Raw genomic sequence first — 20652 nt, 5'->3', positions numbered from 1 at the left:
GTTCCTGACACCGGTGGACCTGTCACACAGATGGATACAGATTTGCCCCATTAACAAGTTAAAGGGGAAAAAAAGAGCTCACATGGAACAGGCATTTGCAACGCTTTTATCATTTGGCCAGAGAGCAAAATAGGATATCAAGGAAACAACTTCAAATGTATCTGCAAGGACAACATTGCACTTTGAATATCACTAATATTTCATAGCTTCCTCCAAGATGTTCTCATCCACCACCTTGTGAGGGAGAGTCACCTTCAACATGGGATTCTCTTTCATTGTCTGGCAGATGGTTTCATAAGCATAGCCATTACCTGACCAGCAACGTCTGGCGACCTGTCAGACCAGAAAATCAATGGGTATAAAAACCATACATTTCTCTTGCCACATCCGTCTTACACAATATTTGTGCAAATACTGGCACCCAATTTCATGACAATAAATCTTTCAACCCTCTGCCAGTTTCTAGTTTCCTTACTGGTTTTAGAAGTAATTTTTGTAATACCTGCTTGATTTTTATGAGTAGTATTTGGGTAGACTTCATACATTTTTATGTACAAACATAACATCAGACAGGTAACATTGGTAGAGCCAGGTACCTTATAAATTTTACAAAATTCTCTCACTAAAAGTAATTGTGCACTCCATCCCAGGTCTGTAAAACTAGCACTTGCTTTAGATAACAGTATCATTTAAGCAATTCATGCTTTTGTAGTGGGATAAATATTTTAAAAGGAAAATGTCACTCAATGCATTTTCAAACCGTGAAATCAAGGAGCCAAATTCCCTGCCAGCATGTAAGGATGAAAATCTGTGGACAGCCAGGGAACTGGTAAACCCCTCTTCCAACAGCAAAGCTCTGAGTTTTGATCTGTGTACAAGCAAGATTCCTCAGATGAAAAAAAGGTAAAGATTTGGCACAAAGGAAGTATGTCCTTCCCTCTATTCAAGGCCTTACAAATCTGTTCTGAATTGCAGATCAGTCTGAAATATTCAGACTCAAAAGTGTTCAAGAAAGAAAATACTTAGGTTCCCATTTAGAAAAATATTTAAGCATATGATTAATGTAAGGCTGATAAGTTTCCAGAATCATAGCAATAACAGCTAGAAATGACTTTTCAAGTCAACAACTCAGTTTCACTTCCACTCACCTATGATTATTCCTGGCAGTATATTTTCAAGGGTATGCTCCAGTTTCTTTCCAGCCTTGTATATAACATAGGTAGCATTCTCAGGCTGTCCTTTTTCAACATGTGTGTGGAGGAGCGGGGCTTTCGCTTGCAATAAATCAGAGCAGCAAAAGATTTATTGGGTTTTTAATAGGCTGCCTCTGATACACAGTTTTTGTTACGGGTTTGTCTTCATTACTCTAATCTACAAATTAATATAACCATCCTCCTCCTCCTTCCTTAACAGTTCACTACTGTGTTATGTCAGATCTGGGACAGGCAATATGTGCAAATTGTTCCTCCTCCTTCTCTTCTACCCCCAGTGATGCTAGGTCTTAGGGGAAGAAAAAAAAATGTCAAAGGTCTAAGGCAAGAAGGAATACTAAAAACCTCTTGAGCAGTAAAACAGAACAGACCACGTCAGCATTGGCAAGGAGCTCCCTCAATACATCAGCCTTGTGAGGCTGCATGACAAACATGACAAGTCTTGTCCTTTAAGTGAGCTGTGCATCACTATGTTCCGTTGATTTGGTTCCCTGCAATTATTGAATCAAAACCTCTCTGCCACTTCAGAGATGGGATCCTACTCTTAAACTGAAATAGGATCATCTGGACATTAACGGCATGCAAAAACTCTTAACGGCAACAAGGGCTGAATGAACTGGCACTTGCATGAGCCGGCATAAACCTTTCAAGGTACCTAGATCTAGAAGCCAGGAATAGACAAGACTAGAAGTTCATATCGTTGTCAGTTGTATTATGTAGGCAAATAACAATGCCAACATGTCTAACAATTACAGTAACCATGCTTCCTTTTCTGCTTAAAAATAACAAAACACAAAGCGAGATACGTGGAAATTATTGGGCTCCAATATGTTGTTAAGTCAGAAAGGGTCGTCCCAACACTTTACAGTAAGTTCCTTACCCAGGAATTATTTAGCCTATTTTATTGATTTGAAGTTGGTTGGAGTAAAAAGAACAACCAAACCAACTGACTCATTGGTTCTAGGGGAAACAGGCTCCTAACCACCCACATTAGAAGCAGTGAACAGAATGAGTCACTTAGCCCAACAGGACTATTTCTGGGATACAAAAAGCCACATCCTAAATACTCTAAATACTGCCTGAGTGCTCACACTTCCCAGTCAGTTAAAAACAAACAAACAAACAAACAAACAAGGACACTGAAACCCAAGGACCTAAACATAGTCCTGGAGGCAGGAAAATATTAAACATATATATTAAACATATATAATGAGTTGTACTTACTCCATTGGAAACATCCCAGCTGAGCATCATCTTAGCCCTTTTTTCAGCCTCCTTGGACCCATCCAAAACCAGGCCAAATCCCCCATTCATCACTTCCCCCCTAAAAAAAAGTAAGAGAATTAATACAAAATAATTTAAACCAATCCCACAAAATTCACAGGAGTTGTACTGCAAGAAGAAGGACAAGAACATAGAAATGTGCTGAATAAGAGACTATCAGTGACCTTTTATACTTAAAAAAAAAAAAAAAAAAAAAAAAGGAATTTAGCAGGGCAAAAGCCTAGTTTTGCAACCTGCAGCAAACCTATTCCACATTCCTTATAACACCCAGCTAGCAGTCAGTATCTGCACCAAGCAGGGGTGCCAAAAATCAAGCTTGTGCTGCATCTCCTGAGGATTGCGTGCTGTACTGGCTCTAGGAACAGGTAAAGAAAGGGTAGCACTTCTGGGGGGCTGCAGGGGTACCTACCTCAGGGTATTTTTAAAGGTCAAGTGTTCATGTTTGCTACACTAGAGCCTGCCATATAGATAGGATCATGAGGAGGACTGTGCACTTACTGAAACACAGATGGATCTATTTATATTCTCTCAGGACAAATGTGAGGGTGTAAGTATTTTATTTAAATAGCATTAACCACCACTTAATGCACATCTGCCTCTATCATTTCAAAAAGAGTAATTCATTTTGTATGAGATACATAGATGTTTAAAGACATCAGTGCCAGCTTTCCAGGAAGAAGACTTACTGGCAGAAGAAGAACAGAAATATGTTAAAGCTAACAGATTATACTTGGGAGAAATACCAGTCTGGTTTTAAAAGGACAGGGAAAACACTCAGAGCAAAACATCTTGTCTGACTTCAGAGCCTGGCCTGCTCAAGTTCCTGTTTTGTTGCATGCGAGGAATAGTGGTGAATGCAGTTGGATAATAATCCATTGCTGTAAATCTATGAGAGTTCTGGCATTATAACCCTATATTGGCAATACCTGAGGGCCAGGGCACATCATACTGCAACACGTGGCGTGAGAGACTACTGATGGAGGTCCCTGGAGGCAGGCTGTTATAGTTAATAAGTCTACAAAATTTAGATAGAGTAACATCAGACATATCCATGAAACAGGAGTTAGGTGTTTTCCAGTCTAGGAAGCAATCATTTCTTACTGTATATTTTCCAGCGGTAACTCAAGCGCCTGAGGAAATGAGGCTACATTGGAGCCTCACGGACCTGAGATCTACTTCCTGAAACTAGAGCTCATATTTTCTCATTTTCAAGATAATGGTGTTACTTACATAACGTTAATTCCCTTTCACTAGTTATATATGCTACCCACCTGTGAAGTAGGACCCTATCACATAACTGAGCAAGGAACTTAGAGCTCCAGGTCATGGTACCACTCTGAATTCCCTTCACTTTACCATTATTAGATGTTTTATTATTATTATTATTATTATAAATGCATCTTCTGTTGAAAATGCACAGTCTTCTTGAAACTGACAGGTCTCACAGCAGAATGTCAGTGAATGGATCTGAATGGATCTGTTTCTTACCCTTAACAGGGAAATTTGAAACAAAGTCATGTTTTCAATTGAGATGTTTGGATATTGTAAGCCCTGACTCTTCAAAATAAAATATTTCTTTTTGATTGACACTGTCAACACTTTTCAGCTTTGAATTTGATTCCCAGGATCTTTTTACTGTGTGAAATGTTTTATTAGGTCTGCTCTTAGTCTCATTTTGGGATGAAAACAAACATCCAAATATCTGCATTACTTACAAATTCTACTTTTTTAATAGTTCATGTTGTTACTGTCTTCTCCAGAAGAGGGGACGAGACGGGATGACAACATTACAAAAGTAATTATATCTAGACCAGGGCCAGTTACTTCACCATACTCGGCTGCTTCTGTGTATAGAGACCAAATTAGCACTGTTCTCTACCATCAAAGTAGTAAGCTAGAGTACACTTATGAACCTCAGTGATGCCATTGCAATGTAATTGGGATCACAGCACGAGCACACCTCGAGACAGGCTATTGCAGTTATCAGACAATAAGAAAATCAGACCTCTAGACCAGTGCTTCATAAAGGTACTCTGTATGGGAAGATGATGTTCTTTCAGTGGCAACGATCCCGTATTTGCACAGCATCCCAAAGAGCATCCTTTGAAGCTTAGCCATGAACAGTGAGCGTCTGATCTCATTTGCACTCCATAAATTTAGAGCCTCTCCACTGATTTCCATGAAGTTACTCCAGGGTAAATCAGAATCTGTCCTACTGTCTAAAAATCACTCATAAATTAAATGCCAGTGTTTGTTAGGATAGATTGTCCAGCAAAACCTCTCACTTTTAAAGGGGAGCTCTCTACCTTCATTAGCATTGGGTCACATTTTCAGGTAATTAAAGAAACATGTGGCATTTTGACCTAAGCTACCTCCTATAATTTCCAGATGTCTTTTTCTAAGGTGATCAAAGAAAACAAGGCCTCTCTCACAAGCGAGATGTCACACTGTCAGCAGTGCAGTTCAATTCTTAAATTGCTTCTGCCTTTTTGTTACTACAGGTTACTCAGGCTCCACGCTAATACACATTCTCCTGCAAATAAACAGGCAGCAAGAAATTAATAACATTCATTTGCTGTAATTATAGTCAAGACTATGTTAATCTTAAGTCTCTCAAACAGCACATGTGATGCAGATTCCAGCTAAATAAATCCTGCTTTTTCTGTTTGTCCCACAAGGCTGTAGCACAGAAAAATCAAAGCAGGTAAAAGGCACTTCCCTAGTCTTGTAGGGAAGACCATGGCAGATGTGTCAGCAGCTCCAGGCCAGCCCCAGCCCAGCCTCTGCAGGGAGCACCAGCAGCTGAACGCCGTGCAATGGCCGTTTCCCAACTCCCTGAACCGAAACTTGCCAGCAACAACTTGATTTTTCTCCAATCACGTGCATATTTATTTATAAATATATATAAGCCTCCACATGCACTTTCACATTTCCAAGTCAGCTGATGACGAGAAAATTTTATCAGGCACATGGAGATTTCTTTGTGGCAAAGTCAGTTGAATTTGTAGCTCTCCACAGGAAACCAAAAACAGGGTCCTAAAACCTAAAGGCATCTATCTCTTCCAGGCAAAGAAAGTAATTTGTTAGGGCTGGGGGTTTGTTTTACTTCTTTTACTACCTTTAAACTATTCCTCTTTTTCTCCTTAGAAGGCAAAGGGGTGCCAGAGCTTTAACTAGCCAGGGCGGTGCCACCATTAGTTAAGGCAAACAGAGCCACCTGTCGTGCCGTGGCTTTCAGGGGCAACCCAGACCACAGCATCTAAGGACACAACATTGTTACCACATCTGAGTCTCAGCATGGTGGCTTATTAAGGCTCATGCAGAGACAGGCCTAATTTTCAGGCTCCGCATTCTTCGCTGAAGCACAGTAATTTAGTCACCGAGGGCTATGCCTGCTCCCGAGAACAAGCTGAGCTCCACAGTGACAAGCCACTAAGCAGCCATAGGAAATGTCACAATGGATAACCAAACCCTGTTTTCCCGTTGATACTTTGATTTCAGTGAGTAGCCACATGCTAACGTTCTGATGCATTACATAAATGGCAGCACCTCTGCTCTGCCTTGGGGAAGAGCTTCTCTCTGATGATGTAACTCCATTTAAGAAACAACTAAAACAACATAACTGCAATTGCGGTGTGGTCAGTGCCTGTTTTCCAGAAGGGCAGCCTCACCATTCAGCCAATCTCTCTTTGAATTGCTCTGAGGGCTAGAAACATGCAGGAGGGATTTGCTGCCTTACAGGGGCCAGAGAGATTGGGAACATGACCGTTTGTATCCTTTGAATTAAGCACCATTGACGCACAGAACATTCGTGGCATAAGCAATTGTTTTAGCAATCCTAATAACTATCATTAAAATATTCCAAATATTTTGCACAACAGGTAGTGGAAAGTGGTTTTCTTTGCTTGTATTTCATAAGCAGGTATTTTAAAAGTTTAAACTCAGCTTAAGGCAATTCAGACAGAACCAATCTGCTACCTCCAGAGTCAGAGATGGAGATGACCAGTGTAAGAACATATTCTGGTATGTATTTTCCATTCAGAGTTATGGAAGCTGTGAATAAAATTCTGGTCATGGTGGTTATTATCACTGAATCAGGAAAGGCAAGTTTTCACTCCATGTGTGTAAGCCCTCAGAAAGCTTTCTTATCCCATTTTCCAATGTCGCTCCCATGTACCTGCTATTTAACAGTTACTTCACTGAAATCAAAGGGATTAGAGTGCAGAAGAGGGAATTCTCCACCTGACTTGTAGGGGTGTTTTCTAGATTCAGCTCATCCGGACAAGTAACAATTCGGTATCACGCCTCTGAGGATAACATCTGCTACAAAATCTTTGGCTTGCTGTTGGCATATTCCAGAGCTGGATGGAACAGGGAAGTGGCAGGTTCACTACAGTATTCGGTAGAGGGTTTTTTGCCTGGTGCCCCTTTTGACTGGCGACACCACCCAATGAAGACATGACTGTAAATGGAGAGGCTTTGCTGGGCTATGCTGGAAAGAACAAACCAGAACTAAAGACTGTACAGTGTAGCCAGCCTCTTCTTTTCCCTACACCTCTGCCAATCCAGAGTAACCTTTTAGTGGCACATGAAGGAGACCTATTTCCCTCTCCATATATAATATTTTTTTCCATTCTGCTTCTCAGTTTAGGCATTTCTCTTGGTTCTTCACCATATGTGAAGGAGGTGTTTAATCCAGTCCTTACTTGGCTGTGGTCTTTTATCCTACCAGGCACAAGCAAGGGGAGAAAGACCGGGAGGTTTGCTGGCACCCGAGCTGCTTTGTATCAATAACCCCTCATTGCACTTTAGCACATAAGCATTTATATTGGGGTCCTAAGGTCACAGATTTAAATACAGCTTAAGGGGAGACCTAAACATAATCCATCCACTAACACTCTGGCTGTGCATGTGTGAAGACAACTTTGGAAGCAGGATCTGTTCAAAAAGACCACAGCAGACTGTCCTTGTTTGGCAAATTAAGTTCTTCAGACTGTGCTGTGGGCAATGTCCAAAACACTTTTTCTAGACATATGGGCATTAATTAGAAAAGACTTTACCTTATAAAACCTTTACCATACTTTACCTTATAAAACATCCTTTCAGCCCTTGTTTCCAAATCCCATCCTTCCCATGATCATTGTACTATTCCAGTAATAGACATATCTTTTCTGCAGTTCTCCCCACACGCATACACAGCAGTGGTAATGGGATTCAAAGTCCAGCTTTAGAAACATAAATAAATTCTTACCAGCCAACTCCACCACCGTTGTGCAACGCGACCCAGGTCGCTCCTCTGAAAGCATCTCCTACAAAGTTTTGTACCGCCATGTCTAGGAGGAGAGGAAAGATGTTACGGGTCTGACACGCTGCAGTCATTTTTTTGTTGTGCTGCCCAGGACATCTTGATTCCGGCTGTGTGAAGGCAGGGTTAACTCACAGCTTCTCTCACAGATACACACTGAACATCTCATTCCTGAGAGGAACAGGCAAGAGATTTCCCTCCCGCTCTTTGCCCCTACACTGGAGGAAGCAAATGCTGGTTTCACACTGTGGTTTGTGAGGACTCTGGCGCTTTCTGCATTTGTCACCCATTTCAGGCAGCTGAAGAACTTACCGCTCCTCAGCTGGGAGAGACCTCCTCAGGGTGGAGAGGAATAGTCTCCTCTCCTTTGGGATGCCTCAGCCATGGAACAACAGGCTAGACGCATCCATGTGGAGGGTTTCAAAACAGGGACACACACACCTGGAAAACTACACACCTTGTGGCTCTAGAAGCCTGAAGTGTTTTGAGGTCAGACTGCAGAGTTCATTCAGCCCTGGGCAGAAAGCCAGCCTAAAGCCAAGGACTTGCATTTTGGAAACAGATTTGGGAGGAAGGTGATACTGGCCCCGATTCTCTGGACATGGGGGAATTTTACCCTGAACACAAACTGCTGAAATCACACAGGAGGTTTCTTTAGTTTTTTAAAAAAGAGGAAAAATAATTAGCAGGCAAATGTAGTTTGACTAATGTCAAATGCATGATTTCCACTTAAATTTTGACTAGAATTTTGTATATTCACTACAATTTGTGCTAAACCATATACTCAGAGAGGTGGAAAAAGGTACACAGAGAGGACAAAAATTTAAAGTTTTAAATGTAAATTTTTAAATTTAAAGGTAAAATGTACTGAAAATATTTGTCCAGATGTAATTCAGGACAGATTTAATATACCATTTGCTGTCCTTTTAACAGCAAAAATAAGAGACAAACCGTAATATCCCCACCAGCCACATTTGCAGACCCGTAGTTATGTGCCTGATGGAAAAAAAGAGTTTACTTGAGCACTAACCTATGTTAAACCCTGTCAAAAGCCCCATTATGGCATCTTTTATCTGGCATTATGTCACTTTAATAACCCAATTACCATAATTACAGTGCTGTCAAGAGGGAATGGGAGAGATCAAAATCCCCATATTCTAAAACGTACAGATTTCTTCCTCAGCCACCAGCATGATAAGAGTGAAGACTGCACAAGGAGCACAGCAAGTGGACTAAAAAGTAATAACATGCTGCTCCTTGGCTTTAATAAAGGTCAGGAACTGTGCAAATGTCTGCGCTGAAATACACTTTGCAGAGCAATGATGACCTATGTTTGCCAAGGATCAGGCTGAGGTACTTACTGTAAAACAAAATGAGACATGGAAAGACTCTGCAAAAATCCTGTGTGCTACAGAGGAGCCAATTTCACATGAACCAGCTCAAATGTGGAGTCAAAACAACAGGGAAGAAGGGACAGAGGAAGACCTAAGGTATTCGTTCTTACCTCTCAAGGCTCATCTGGTAAAACAGGTCTGGTTTCAAAGACCTGACGCTGAAATCGGTGGCCAACAGGCTTTAGATAAGCCCTTGGAGAAGGCAAATGGTTCATGTAAATCACAAAATGCAGAGAAAACCTCACAGCATGATGAGCAATAGTGTTTAGCAAGACTTGTTTTTATGGCCCTCTTTTGCGGGCATCGCCTGATATTTACTTCTGTTGCTAAGACCTTTGGTGGAGACATCACCTTGGATTGCTGTTCTCACTGCAGCTGCGCCGTTTTCTCACAGCTTGTCAGAACCAAACACTATTTGAGGCATCTATCCATCTGGCCTATTAGAACTAGCCAACATATTCAAAAAGTGTTGAAGTGAGACTGATAGACACAGCTAAAAGCCTCATTTCATCAGGAAATCCAGTTAAGATAGCAGGGAACTTTCCTCCTTAAAATCAAGCTATAATTTGGTTCTATTATGAATTCCCATAATGGAAGTAATTCAATATGCTCAGCTACCTCTGTCATAATTTCTCCTTCTGCAGCAGCTTGTATCCTCTAATCTCATACCACTTTGTGACTGTCAGTTCATGACATGTGGAAAGACTACTGGCCTAAAGCTATCATCATAATTTCCACTTTATGGATGGAAAATTGAGGAAGATTTAGGTTAAAAATTGCTTAGTGCTTCACTAATATTTTTTTTTTCAGGTCTCCAGTCGGATATTTCTTGGGTTTCTTTCTCAAAAGCATCCTTTCACAAACTTAAAAGGAGAGTCTGGTTAGCTCAGGTCAGGTGTGCGGAAATAAAAGCTCCATTTGTACAACAAACCTACATGATCTGCCCACAATCACATTGTGTGAGCGAGCAACAGGGCTTAGAGTCTAATCCAGAATGCCTGACTTCCATTCTTACACTTTTACTATTGAAGTATATTACCTTATGACCAGAAAAGTTCCTTTCAGAAACTCCAGATTGTTTTCTTCAGCCCTCAGGCAATGAAGTGAATGCAGCTGTGAATCTTTTTCCTTTAAGCAAAATACTATTATAGACCTGATTTTGATCTTGTGGATCCCAAGGAAATACAGCTGTAATACTGCTCTGATCATCTCTTTGAAACAGCGAGGTGCAAATTAAAATGAAACCGAAGATACACCCCTCTGAGACAGACTGCTCTCCCTGAATCTGGTGCACCTTCACTGAATTTTCAGCATTGCTCTGGACTTCTCCTATGGAACTAGCTCTATGTTCATGTGTGTATCACTATAAAGTCCCACGAAGTTTCTCAGGAAATCTGATTAATTGGGATTAAAGGGTTAAACAAAAATATTTTTAAATGTTGCATAAAGAGCAATTTCTCTTTTAAAGCAATTTCCTTGTTTGCCTGGACAGACAGGCCTCAGCTGCTCTGCTGACCTGCACAAAAGGCTGATCCATCATAAATGTTTGACGTTTCTCTGTAAGGACTGTCGGTCCCACTCACATCATGGTGATCTCGGCTGAGGACTACTGGAGCCTGCAAAAAGCCAAGGACAAGAACATGGAATCCTTCACAGACTCTCAATGCTACCAAGGACCATCATCTGGCGAATTCAGCTCTGTCTTACGTCAGCTTTACCCCCTTCTCCTAAACGCCCTGAAACACCTTCTCTGCCCATTATTTGTTATAAAACGGTTGTTCACATACTGTTCATGAAAGTCACCATCTTTTCATAACTAAGAATAAGAGCTTGTTTTTATGCAGATGGCATCCTCGAAGGAGGGCAGGGAGAAGAGGGGAAGCAGTAAGGTTATTTCATCTGACCACTTTTTGCTGAAATTTCAAAGTATACAAAAATCTTCATTAGAAATAGTTCTTGTTTGCTGTTGAAAATGAAAACTAACAGTAAGAAGTTTTACATTTTTCATTCTTTTGGTAGACTTCAAGACTAAAATAAGTTAGCAATGAAAATCAGTGATTTCATGTAGGTCAAACAAGCCAATTCTTGATCTGGAATTTAACTGACAGTACGAATCTAGATCAGCTTGCAGGTCTTCATGATCATATGCCATGCACAGGGTTTATATAAGAATAATTTGCTCTTGGCACAGTGTGGTCTGGAATTAGCTGGCTCTGATTTATGCTGTCAATGAATTAGAAAACCATTGAAAATACACATGAGCACCCAGCTTGCAAGAGGAGGAATGGAGATATGCAGAAACAAAAAAAGGACAGAACAAAATCCGAAGGGCCTGGGAGTGTGACCTTGTCAGTCATAGCTCCAAGGGAGTGCTCTGTCTGGTCAGGTTTATTTTTCGAGAGTAGCTTGCTGTGACGTTCATTTTGAATCCTGAGAAGGTCAACAGCATTTTAAGTATTTTAACAAACATTTTCTGTGTAAAAAAATCCCAGACCTTTCCTAGCTGGGATCTATTCTGAGTTTTACTTGAGTTTGCCCCTTCAAAAAGGGTAATTGTAATTCAGCTATAAAAAAAGATGGAGATGAATGAGTGACAATGCCTTGATCTGATGCTGCTGTACACACAGCAAGTAATGGGTGTAATTACAGAGTGGTGCCTTCAGGATTTTGGCCCCCCCCAGGATGTCACATTGTACCTCTACCTACAATACTCACAAGGAACTTTGAAAATCCCTATGCAATCTTGCCCATAGCATGTATTTTTACCAGCACATATGGTCAGTGGGATTTTACCCAGATGAGTGAGAGATTACTTATGCACTAGAGTGGCAGCGTCAAGGCTAACAGTTTTCTTCATTCACATATGCAATGCAAATGAAAATTGACTGCAGAGCTGACTGTAGCTATAATATGGCTGAAAGTGAGGATAGAGGGTAAGAAGCACTGGAGAGTGGCACAGTCCCTTGTTACTTTTAATGTCTGGGGCACTGCTAAGAAGTTACAGTCCCTGCCTTGAGTTTTCAGCAAATCACAGCATGGAATGTTGTGCTTGTAGATGCCCAAAAAGAAAAAAAAAAAAAAAAAAAAGATTCCCAACAAAAAGCAAAGCATGGCATATTTCAGAGAGTTTCTAAACCTGCCTCTCCTATTACATAGCGCAATACTGGTGACAGGCAGAGAGGAGGACTGAGCTCTAATACATGCTAACAGAATATTGGTCCCATGTAAATGGCAGGCACTTCTGCTCTCACTGGTTGAAGCTTTGTTCTTCCCCATCTGCCACCCCAGTCTCAGATATTAAACACAATTACTGGACCATATCAAGACAAAAAAAGGCAAACCTTAATCCTTCCTTCGGAGATCGCTCGATTAATAGCCACAGCTATAGACACACGACCCCTCTGATCAGAATATAAGATTCTAGCTTGAGACCCAACAACCTGGAAAACAAAAATGCTAGAGTGATAAGGTTCACTGTGCAACTTGCTTATCTTTAGGCCCCAGATAAATGGAGTCACAGGAGTGACCCCTTCCCTTCTGTAGGAGAAAGCACAGATTATTTCTTCATCAGCATCCAGAGAAAAAGAAATGAAAATCCCTCTCTGAACTGAGTTTTATCTACACTCACACAATCAGTGAGATGTATTTCTGTATTCAGCTGTTACTGTCCAATAAATCCCACTTTTTAAATCAACCTGATTACTAGGCTGTAATCCCCCTATCAACAAATCCCTTATCAACAGCTGAGAAGCAGAGGTTTGGAAACTGGCAATGGTGGGCTGGAAAGGAAGAGAAATACGGAGACAAAGAATGGCAAGGAACATCTGTCCTGCACAGCTATGCTCCTCTCCAACTTTAACCCCACAGATCAATCTGGCTCCCAGATAAGGAGAGTATGTGTGAGCCCTACAGTGTTACCGTTTAGCTGCACACTGAGAGCCTGCCCTAAAAGAAAAACAAAGGATGCTTCACTGGCATCCCACTTCCTGCAGTGCAAAAGGATGGCAGTTCTTTGGCCTCATCACCTGTTTTGAAAAGGGTACTGGGAATGGCAGGTGTGAAGAGGCTGGGCCAAAGCAATGCCAAGAGAGACAATTTGAATAGCATTCTGAAAGAAAGGTAGTTACAAATGAGGTAGAGGGTGAATCATTAGTGTGTTTCACTCCAGATACAACAAAAGTAGATATTGATGGATTGTTTGAACATTTCCAGATGAGCAAGTGAAAGGAAAAAATGCTTCAGCTCACCCTGAAACCCTTCTGTGTAGAGAAGTTTAAGTTATCAGCCCTGGGAGTTACAGCCAGTGTTTTCATTCATGCCCACTCCTGCTTTTCACTCCAGCAATCAACAACCGCACTCTGGACCAGGAGCAGTTGCACGTGGTGAAGGAGGTTGTGCACTTACCAAGCTGTGCCTGCCAGCTTCCCGAATCCAGCGGATGTTATCATGGTACTGCTGCTTCACAGATGTGCTCACTCCCAAGAGAAAGCAAGAAAGAAAAGAGGTTTTGAAAATGAATGCAATATGCTTTAAACTGAATTTATTTCATCTGACAGCACTAGGAAGTCAAATTCTACTCTTGGATACAAGCATGCATATAGGAAATGCTATATAGAATCCTCTGTGCAGGTGATGCAGTAATATGGCACCATATATTTAGAGGTACAAGTTGTCACCCAGGAGACAGCTGGAACTGCCCAATCTTCAGCAAACTAAATTAAACCTTGCAGTGTAGTTTACACGTACTGTTAATTTCTGGTCACCTGGCTTGCTGCCTACTCCTTTTCTGAGGCTTTGCTGAGTTAGTAGCTTTAGCAAACTCCCTGACATTGGGTACTAAAGTCCAGCCTTGCATCAGGTAGTAACTCCTTTGAGCCAGCCAGTAGAAATTCTCAGGAACAGCTGGCAATACATACTTGAGGATAAAGTTACACCAACGCTGGGATATAAATTTATAGCACAGCAGTTGCTCTGTACTAAATGGCCCACGTGAATGTGTTTATCCCAAGATAAAACTGAGGTACGTTGCCTTGCATTACTAAGCACAAACTGCACAGAAAAACTTAACATGGAGTAACTAGTTTAGGTGTAAATCCACCCTACACCTTGCTTAGATATATATATTGTTAGCTAAGAAGAGAATTATACATAATGGTTTTATATTCTCCAGCTTCTCCTCTCATTTATATCTGTGCCGTTCCATCTCAATCAGCCAAACCAAAGAGGAGTAAGAATAAAGATACTTGAAGTGACAGACAGTGAAATGCAGCATATATCAGTCAGCTAAATATTGACCTCAGTACAATCAGCTCTCTCCAAAGGCACAGCACCATCTGTAGCAAATGAGCAACGAAAGGGAGAGGGGGTATGGAACAGGACAGAAACATCATCTTACTGTCTTAATTTTGGGGGCTTTTACAGTTACGCCTTTCCATGCAGGCTGAGTGTGAGCTCAAAGAGGTTACAGTGGCTGAAGAAGTTACTGCCTGTAGGCTCTTTCTGGATGGGGTAAGCTATGTCACGTTACCTTGTCCTGAGCGCCATGGTCAGCTGCCAGGGCTCAGCCTCAGCTGGCATGCGGCAACACGCTACGCCACAGTGACTGACCTGCTCATGCATCGGAGCTTCAAGTTATAAGCAGTTCTGTAGATGCCAAGATAGCATGTTCCCCAGCACTTTCCAGCGCTCACCCATTTTCAAGTCAAATCGTAATGTACATATAATTTATGTTTGAAAGTCAGCCAAACTGGAGAAACGGCACTCTGCTAACTTGAAATTGTCCCTGATAACTAAGAAAAGTGTTTAGACTACTGTCTTTCTTTCCACTAGGCAATGTCAGCAGACATGCATAGTAAAACTAAAAAAAGGGAAGAGGAAAAGGCAAGATATTATATTTAATCTGAGTTAAACACATTGTTAAAGGGAAATGTAAAATATGCTTATTCCTGCAGAGGCAGACCTTCCGTACAGAAAGCTTTAATGATCCTAAAGCACTGACAGGTCTTTTTGGGGGTTGGCTCCAAGTGATAGCTTCTAAACTCTGCAATAAGGATTAACATGTCAGCTCTCAGCTTCGCAGGGAGTGAAAGATTAAACACTTGCTAGTCCTAGTAGGATTGTGCTGCCATTCACAAGCTTTAAGGAAGCATCTTCTAGAAGGTAACGTGTAGTATTCACGTGGGTTATTATAGATGTTTAAATAGAGTTTGCAAGAGTTACCTTTAGAAAAGCAAATAGAGAATGAGTGCCTTTCTATCACTTCTATAAGCTATATCAGAGAGTACTTCCCATATTTTATACTTCACAGTGCACAGACTTATAGAAAAGATCTTACTGTCTGTTAATTCTATAGAACATATCCAGAAGAGAAGCCAGATGAGAACACTGGCTACAAGGACATATCTCAACACAGCACGTTTGTCCCTCCCAGTCACCAATAAACAGTCATATTCTCTATCCTAAACTGTGGCGCATCCAAAGTCAGATTTCACCAGCTACCCCTGGGAATCCTCCCTTTTATTTAGTCTTACTTCCTGCAATCGAAAAAAATCTTACACCTCCTTCTAGAAAGACCTTAACTTTAGAGTAGTTCCATGTGTCTCATTTGCTAAACTGCTGCCTCCACCTCCCCAAACCAACTGGAATATGTTGTGGAGTCAGGCATGCTTCTGGTGTTTCATGGGCCTTTGTACTTGTTTAGCGTTTGAAAGATACTAGAAAGCATTGTGTACTCAGAGAAACAGTCCTCATCAACACAGAGATTGGCTGCCTTTGCTCTTGGGAGATTCGTGCAAAGGCATCTCTTGTGCAAAGGCTAACTTAAAAGCTCAGGTACCTTAGGAGTGGAAGCAGATAATAAAACTAAAAACTACATAGGACTTTTTCACAGTTTGTAAGGTTTAAGCACAAAAGTTCTTCTCCACAAAAGGAGAAGAATGGTTAACATTGGACTCAAGGCCAAGTCAAAAGTTTAGATGCGGAATGCAACAGACTTCAGAGTTTTCTCTCAGTCTTTGTAACAGATTCTTTTACGAAATTCAAAGGTAGTTTCAGATTTTAGATGTCTATGTGTGTGAGGATATCCAGACCCTGGAATCTGGTCCAAGCCCAGGTCCCATAGGAAGCAGACAGTGAGTGGAATACTCAAGAATATGAATCCACAAATGGCTCTTTATTTTCTGGCCAAATTCTGCTTTTATTTCTCTTTGAAATCCTATTCGTGTTGTCCTGCCAAATTCAGAAAATCCAGTAATAGCCTTGCCCTTTAGCCTGCTTTCACTTGTTGGGATTTTTAAACGTAATTTTTCATTTAAATTAAGAAGATACATGTGAAAGTTCAATGCTTTTTGTCTGTGGAAGACACTTCTCTCCGCAGCTTTACATTACCATCTATTTAAACAGCCACATACTGTTGTGTACACAGTAACTAATTCATTTCCTAGTCTTGCAATGCAAACCATCCAAAATTTCACCCTCCCTTCAATTAAGCCAAGGGACCAGGTTTAAAAACATGGAAGTTTCAATATCCATAGAACAGGGTAGGCACTTCTGGGTCATTGCATTAAAAACACATCATGCTCCGCTGCTATTTCTTGAAAATGACTCCTAAGGAAAGTTTAGGAGAATAGACGGGACCTTGCAGGGTCAGATCCACTCTATCAATAATTCACCTCTTGGGAGGAAGAGGAGGCTGAACACCAGCCTTACATTATAGGGAGGCAACAGTAGTTTTGTTTCAAATGAGGCATATCTGAATGTGGTATATCCTTTTCAGAAATACCACCCTAGATCCTTGCAATGCTAACTGTTCCAGAACAAATAGGACAGCATTCCATTTTTTCACACTTTGATTCATATTTCAATGATGTCTTTCATGAAAGAAGCAATAAATATTTCATATGCTCTCCTCCCCATAAAATGTGCTTTAAATTTCTGATCCATTTCCTTCTGATCCCCTCCTTGATTCTGAGAAGCACAAAGCTCCAAGCTCTGGAAAGAGAAGAGCTGAGGACTTCAGTCATAGGGGACAATGTCACTTGAGTCTTTGAGTCTGCTGTCCAGTTACTTGTAAAAGTAGACAAAAAGAGAAAGGAGTAGGGTCTTCCTCTGCAGCCTGGGAGATTTGGATTCATGTCTGCTGACACAAAATTAGCTTTGCCTCAGTTCCCGTTCACAAGCAGGGGATAACAGTAGCAGCCCACTTTCAGGGATACGGAAAGACAGGGTAATCCCCAGATACTAGAGTAGCATACCAGTAGTATTCCAGACTGGTTCCACCAGTGAGTAGAAGCAGCTGTCAATTTATTAACAAATATCAAAGAAGAAAGGCCTCCACATTGTAATCACAAATGGATGATGCTGGATGGAGCACCACAGCCGTGAACCCCAGGTTTCCTGCCACCGATCTGCTTGCTAGGCTCTTAAAATCCTCCTTAGGTTGCCATGCCTCATTCACCTGTGAGACCGGGGCAAAGCAATTTGACTCCTTTAAAAAACTCTTGGAGGCCTGTTGAAAGATACTGTTTGCCTTAGAGTTTCAAGGTGACGAAGTGCAGGAAAAATCTGTGGCAAATTAAAAGAAGCGTGCTCAGCCAAAATTGCAACAATGGCTTTGGGATCAATAACCTCTCTGCATGGTGTTTTTACTTTTTACCTACTGGTTACACTCATTACAGGGGTTTGAGAACAGCAAGGTTTCCTGCCCACAGGGAACAGGCAAGAGACTGCTTTCTGTGTTTTCAGCCAAAAGTTAACACACATTTCACAACTCTCAGACTCCTTTTCTTCCCAAAAGCACCCCCAGTGATGGGGGCACGGGATGGTGCCTTACCTCCCTGACGTATAAAGTCTTCCAGCACAGACATGGCAATTGAGTCGGTGGTAGCAAGATCCTGTGGGTCACCTGAGGTACAAACCCAGCGGAATGGCCCAAATCCCAGGGAAAAAATGTCCCTGGGAAGAGAACATGTTTCATTAAGAGATAGTTGAAATTCTTTCCTTATTTATCCTGGCTGCTAGCAGTGCTTTTCTTTCATTAGCTGGAGACGGAAGAATTTGAAACATTTTCAATGAACTAATCTAAACAGAAACATCAAGGACCATTAATTGAGAAATTTAACAGTGCTGTTTCACACAGCCATTGACTGGTGTAAAAAAATACAGTCAGGCCAGAATTCTGATAGGAATGTCAGGGAGTTCAGTCAAACAAGTGCATCATCAGATGAATTGCAATTTTTCTTTTGTTTCATCAGATATACTCTCCCTGCTGCCTGGTCTTTCATCCTTAACCAAGGCTGAGTGCATCTACACTATCAGACAAGTGTAGATTTTGAACAAGTGCCTGAGTCCAGACTCATTTGCTGTCCACATTATTTACACATAATAGTAAGACACACTTCAGTTGAGTACCAGAAGAAGAGATCTCATCTGCTGGGTGCCTTACTCTATGTTCAAGCCCCTGTTCACATGGTATAGGCAAGTTAAGCGTGAGTCAGAGGCAAAACGTGTTGTAAACCTGAAGAGATCTCCTCAGCTCCGCTTTCCCTACAAGCAGTACGCACAGGCTGGGCAGGAGGTACAGTCCTATTTCAGATGTGGTTTTAACTTCAGTGTAGGCATAAGTTTTTATGATTTGGAATTGAGCTCTACTGCTCAAGAGACAAGCTCTTGGTTTTTTTAGCACCTAGAAGTGAAGTTGCATATAGTTATAGGCTGTGACTTGACTGTTCTGTTGAGTAGAACTGCTTAAGAAAAACTGATGCAACAAAAGATAAAATGCAGGTATTCATGTAAAGGAGTGAAGACTTTTGATTTGGCAATGTTTTAGCTTACTGTTCACACATCTGGCATCTGCTTTCCTAAGACCTTTTAATCCTAAAAAGGATAAAGCTTTACACCAAATTATCAAGACATGCCATGCCTTTCACGAAAAAGTATTAGCAAAACCTTTGCTGTCAGAGTTTACTTATGTTAATCACATATGTCTCTCCAGGTCTGACTCTTCTTTTCCTCTGCACACAGGAAGATGCAAGGAGTAACTCTAAGGAAGCCAACAGAAAATATGAGCATGATACTTACAGCCAAAATAACATTGTCCTAAACTAGACTGGGCATTACTCCAGAGTGGAGAAAAATAAGACTAACTCTGGCATAACACCTGCGAGATCAATGTTCCTACTGCTGTTGACTCCTTTTTGTAATTTATAGAGCACTGCAAGATCTGCACTAAGACGGAGTCACAAGGCACTTGAGTGCTTTATTCCAAACTCTCCCCAACATACCCCATGATGTGCTGAACATAGGAAGGATATCGAAATTCTGTTTTATTGCCTCCTCTTTTCTCAACATCAGCACCTATGAAAGAATTTTAATAGTCAGTGACTTGATGAAGAAAAACTATAAAATGCAAAACCAGAATGCACCCGGGTTCCCATGAAGGCTCTATCTCAGCCACAGAGAAGATCAGGGGTCTTACAGAAAGGGAGAGGCTGAAGAGTTGGCATAACACAGCGGCCAGCCTTATCCTACCAAAATGTACTGCTGGGAAGATGCATGCAGGATTGTCTTTGTTTCCACCTAACAACTCCAGAATCTACTCACCAGCCCTTTGAGCTTCCAAGAGAAAAGCATTGCCATAATCCCAAAAAAACATGCCCTTATCAGCTAGTTTGTTAATAGCAGCCACATGTCTCCTCAGACTGAAATAAAGAAGGAAACAGTTATTTTTGAGATTGATAAAATATCAAAAAGAAAAATACCATGAACTCACTAAAGACATGGGAGTAAGGGGAGACAGACATATCTGAAAGACCCCAGAGAAATCCAGACATAAACCCATACAACATCAATTGAGATGCTTTCAGTCTGTAGTACCTATTATCCCCAGATCCTGAAGTGATTTAAACTCATCAAGGGAACACCATTAGTCAGCAGAGAGAAGCCACGTCTTTCAGCAAAGAAACGCAGCCAGCTCTGAGAATGGAAGGTAGTAACAAGAAACAGCCTACACAAAACTGCAAAACAGTATAAGAAGTTCACAGAGAAAGTGAGTGGACACAGAACCAGAAAGTGGCTGAACATCACTGTCCTGGCCTCTCCCCTATCCAAAACAGCTCAGTTTTCCCTTTGCCTCCAACAGTGGACCATACCCTTCTGTGATACCATTTCCACATAATATTATCTAGTTCCAGTCTCAATGCATAGTTGCATATGGAATTGTACATGCATAGGTGTAACCGCTTGGAACTCGAGAGATAAATCAATGCCTAACAAATTAAATCAGAATTTTTTTGGGGCTCACACCTAGATTGTCAGAAATTAGTCTCTCCCAGAAGTTTACCTTTCTGTTACCTTTGTCTTAAGAGTAGTATGATACAGAACTGGGAAACTGGAAAGGTCCTTACAGGTCCCTCATCCAAAGTCAAATAGATTATATGCCCATATTCCACCTTCTACTGGA

The 20652-nt window shown here is 41.2% G+C and overlaps 1 protein-coding gene across 1 annotated transcript in view; it reads right to left on the bottom strand.

Annotated features, from left to right (window-relative positions):
• Positions 1-90: 90 nt before the first annotated feature.
• Positions 91-20652, bottom strand: part of UROC1 (urocanate hydratase 1) — a 45131-nt gene continuing 24569 nt past the window's right edge. Inside the window, exons 12-20 of the mRNA XM_005230067.4 lie at positions 19794-19891; positions 19475-19547; positions 18025-18146; positions 13599-13669; positions 12536-12634; positions 10711-10810; positions 7747-7828; positions 2436-2535; positions 91-333 (exon numbers count right to left, since the gene is read on the bottom strand). Coding sequence (XP_005230124.1) covers positions 193-333; positions 2436-2535; positions 7747-7828; positions 10711-10810; positions 12536-12634; positions 13599-13669; positions 18025-18146; positions 19475-19547; positions 19794-19891 — 886 coding nt within the window. The 3' untranslated portion in view covers positions 91-192. The remainder of the gene's footprint in view (positions 334-2435; positions 2536-7746; positions 7829-10710; positions 10811-12535; positions 12635-13598; positions 13670-18024; positions 18147-19474; positions 19548-19793; positions 19892-20652) is intronic.

This window comes from Falco peregrinus, chromosome 5 (assembly GCF_023634155.1).
Source record: "Falco peregrinus isolate bFalPer1 chromosome 5, bFalPer1.pri, whole genome shotgun sequence".
In the NCBI taxonomy this organism is placed as follows: domain Eukaryota; kingdom Metazoa; phylum Chordata; class Aves; order Falconiformes; family Falconidae; genus Falco; species Falco peregrinus.
Note: the sequence above shows the minus strand (reverse complement) of the source record. Positions and strands in the feature narration are given on the sequence as shown.